The 4,116-nt window shown below is 41.7% G+C and overlaps 1 protein-coding gene across 1 annotated transcript; it reads left to right on the top strand.

Moving 5' to 3' along the window:
- LOC308265023 (olfactory receptor 6F1-like) lies at positions 1-960 on the top strand (the record flags this gene model as incomplete). The annotated part of the gene is made up of 1 exon (XM_080698653.1): positions 1-960. One exon carries the CDS (start codon positions 1-3, stop codon positions 958-960), a length of 960 nt encoding a protein of 319 aa, XP_080554779.1.
- Between the last annotated feature and the right edge of the window lie 3,156 nt (positions 961-4,116).

Genomic DNA, 4,116 nt, shown 5'->3' on the forward strand with positions numbered 1-4,116 from the left:
ATGGAAGCAACGAACCGAACGACGGTGACAGAGTTCATTTTTCTTGGGTTTTCAGGTGCCCCGTCTCTACAGCGCACGCTCTTTGTGATGTTTCTCGTGGTGTACCTGCTTTCCCTCATGGGAAACACCCTCATCATCTTCATTGTGCTCATGGATTCCACACTCCAGACCCCCATGTACATTTTCTTAGGAAATCTGTCCTTCTTAGAAATCTGGTACACGACAGCCACAGTGCCCAAGCTGCTGGCCACATGCCTCTCCAAGGTTGTCACAATCTCCGTATCTGGTTGCATCACCCAGTACTACTTCTTCTTCTCCCTGGGGGCTACCGAGTGCATCCTGCTGGCCGTGATGGCCTACGACCGGTACCTAGCCATATGCTGCCCTCTGCGCTATCCCCTCCTCATGAGCCTTCAGATCTGCCTGCGGTTTTCTGTGGGATCCTGGGCAGGGGGCTTCATCGCCCCACTCCTCCCCACTATACTCATCTCCTATCTGAACTTCTGCGGCCCCCAGAGGATCAACCACTTCTTTTGTGATTCAGACCCCATTTTCAAACTTTCCTGCTCAGACACATTCCTGGTGGAGGCCTTGGGCTACACATGCAGCTCAGTGGTGATTTTAAGTTCCTTCCTCCTCACTATGTCTTCCTATGGCCACATTGTGGTCACCATAGTCAGGTTGTCTTCCCAAGCTGCCCGGAAGAAAACCTTCTCCACCTGTGCCTCCCACCTCACGGTCGTCACCATCTACTACGGCACCATCATCTTTGCCTACGTCCGTCCCCCAGCCAAGTACAACTTCACCATTGGCAAGGTGATCTCCGTGTTCTACTGTGTGGTCACCCCGCTGGTAAACCCTCTCATATACACCCTGAGAAATGCAGATGTGAAGAAAGCTTTCAGGAAATTCCTGGCACGGAAAAGATTTCTCTTGAACAGAAGCATGCAGGAGTTTTGAGGTTTTGACAGAAATTAGTAATTTAGGGTGGCATCTCCAGGGAAATGGTAAGTATTGGAAATTATAGTTTGAAATGGATACTGGCTAATAAGGTCATCTCTGTGCACATTCCCATTTTGTATTGAACTTCACTGAAGAGTTATTCTATGCCTACTCTGTTGTACTGATAACTGAACCCAGGGCCTTGCACATGGGAGGCAAGCATTCTACTACTGAGCTATATCCCCAACCCTTTTCTATGATTACTCTGTTTATAAATGTCTTACTATGAAGCCACAATGATAAAAAGATAAATAGCACACAGTTCTTACCCATAATGTATTTGCAAGTGTATACATGCTACTTTAGTCGCATATATTAGATATTTTCATAAAGTATACTTAACAGGGACTATGGACCACAACATCTCTGGGAAGTGGAATAGTGGTCCTCCATCTAATAGATGGTCTAATATAAACTCAGTCTTTTGTACTTCAAAAATATAATCACTCAATAAGCATTTAATAAATCCACTTAATGAGTTAGACCTTATTTTTAAGCAGTGGTGATGATTAAATTATTAATATGAATGTAGCTGAGTTATTATATTAGAAAAATATCAGGTAATTGGTATTTTTTGGATAACATAAAACTATAAAGAAGTGAACTAGATTTAAAAAATTAGCAAAGACATCATGATTAAAAAGTGAGAAAAGAACAACTTGAAGCTAGACATCATGAAAATAGGATAATTTACATGATATAAAAAGTATTAACATTCCTAAATTCTTTTTTTTTATTTATTTTTATTGGTGCACTGTATTCATACATCAAAGTAGGATACATACTTTTGTAGACATACATGCACACTTTTCCCAGTCAGCCCCCACCCATCCCCACCCCATTCTCTCCCTATCCCTCCCTCCCATGCTTGGCTTAGTAGTTGACATCTAGTATTATGGCAATTTATCTAAAATTAAAAATGATAATCTCACATAACAGTTTCATTTGTCTGATACCAAGCTTTTGATGACTTAAAGATAACATTTCAATATTTCTTTTTACTTTCTTTCTTACCAGAGAATTTTTTTTCTATTTTTTAGGTGAAACTATCATATATTTATATATTTATTTTTCAGAAAAAATCTATCCTAATATGGAATATGGACTCTAGGTACCCAAAACGATCTTGAAAAAGAACAAAGCTAGAAGATATATATTTTCTGATTTCAAACCATATAAAGCTACAATAATTGAAACAGTGTAGTACTATTCTAAAGGCAGATATGTAAACCATTGGAGTTAAATAAAAGCCTAGAGCTAAATTCTTCCCTATATTGTCAAGTTATTTTTGACAAGGTTTCCACGAACATTTGGTGGTGGAAATATTACTCTTTTAACTAAATATTGTTAAAAAATAATAATTACATGGAAAAGAATAAAATTGGACCCTTACCTAATCCCATATACAAATATTAACTCAAAATAGATAATAGACCTAAATATAAATCTTAAGACTATAAACTCTTAGGAGAAAATCTGGGTCATTAGACCTCACAACATTGAAATTGGCAGTGATTTCTTGTCAGGGCCCACTCGGCTGGACCGAGATGGCACCCAGGCTTGTTGCCAGCGTGGATTCAAGATGGCGCCTAGGCTTGCAGCCAAGTCATGAGACTCACAAGATGGACGTCTCCTTGAGCATGCGCAGTGTGCCATGCTACGTGCCTGCAGAATGATAAGTGACGCCTACCACCAGCCTGCCTATTAGAAAGTCAGAAGTGTGCATGCCCTAGCTGTGGAGGCTTGGGGTTGGTAGGGAATAGAAGGAGGGATTATGATGCTGATATATATTGTGTATGCATTGTCAGACATATTAGAGAATAGGAAGAGACATATTAAGAGACATGTTAAGGATCCATTAAAGAAGAATTCATATTTCAGCTGAAAAGGTGTCTGTGTCGTTCTCTAAGCCCCTGCGGGTCGGAGTCTTGGGGGACGATAAGTGGTGCCGAAACCCGGGAAAAAGAAAAACAACGTAACAAAAAGTTTGCAGGTAAGTAACAAAATAAGATAAAGCTCACAGATGAGCGAGGCTCGCGGATAAGCGAGGGACAGCTGTCAAAAGTTCGCAGATAAAATGCGACGATAAGTTCGGATGTGATTCCGACGATAAGTTCGCAGATAAATGCGACAATAAGTTCGCGGTAGATGCGACGATAAGCTCGGAGGTAAATCCGACGATAAGGGGTGTAGGAGTTTATAACAAAGTAAAATTTATCATGGGGTCTAAGGTTGCTACCATGAAGGTCAAAGAGGCTCTTTGTAACATTCTGTCTAAGGGAGGAGTGAAAGTGAAAGCAGCCACTTTAGAAAATTTTCTTAGCACAATTAAAGCAGTAGCCCCATGGTTCCTGGAAGAAGGATATGTGAATATTTCTCAATGGAAGCGCCTCGGTCAGGATCTTCTTAAGGCCGATGCAGAAGGGGCTCTCCCACCTTGGACATTGGCTATTTGGAGTTTAATTAAAGCATGCCTGGCGGATAAAACAGGAAGGTATAGTCAAGTTCTGGCTGAAGGCTCTAATGCTTTAGAGGAAGCAAAAGAAGAGATTTCAGTGCAAGGTCAGCAGGCAGATTCTCACAGGGACGAGGAGTCCTCTGAAAGCGACTCCCCCGATTCCTCCGAGGAACAAGAGGCATGGCCTGTTCCACCAGAGAGAGATAAGGAGGAAGAAGCCTTGTTAGAATCTTGGCGCAGGTTCCAAATGTCTTGTCACAGTAAAAAGAAACATCCTGAATCTTCTGCTCCTCCCCCTCCCTCTCCTAGCCCGCCACCATATCTTACTGAGAAAGGAAAGTCTGATAGGCGGAAGACATCTGAGGCTAGTCCGTGGACAGAGATTTTGCCTACGCCAGGAGCATTTCCTGTGTTTCTTGACCAGAATCAGCAAAGGTATCATGAGCCATTAGATTGGAAGGTTGTTCAAAGATTAAAAGAAGCTGTGTCCACATATGGAGTGCAGGCTTCATTTACCTTGTCACTGGTAGAATCCTTTGAAAGATACTCCATGACTCCAAGTGATTGGACAAATTTGTGCAGGGCTGTATTGTCTGGTGGAGCCTATCTTAATTGGAAGTCAGCCTATATAGAATATTGCTCTGACCAAGCTCGCA

This window comes from Muscardinus avellanarius (assembly GCF_963383645.1).
Source record: "Muscardinus avellanarius genome assembly, chromosome: 7".
Classification (NCBI taxonomy): domain Eukaryota; kingdom Metazoa; phylum Chordata; class Mammalia; order Rodentia; family Gliridae; genus Muscardinus; species Muscardinus avellanarius.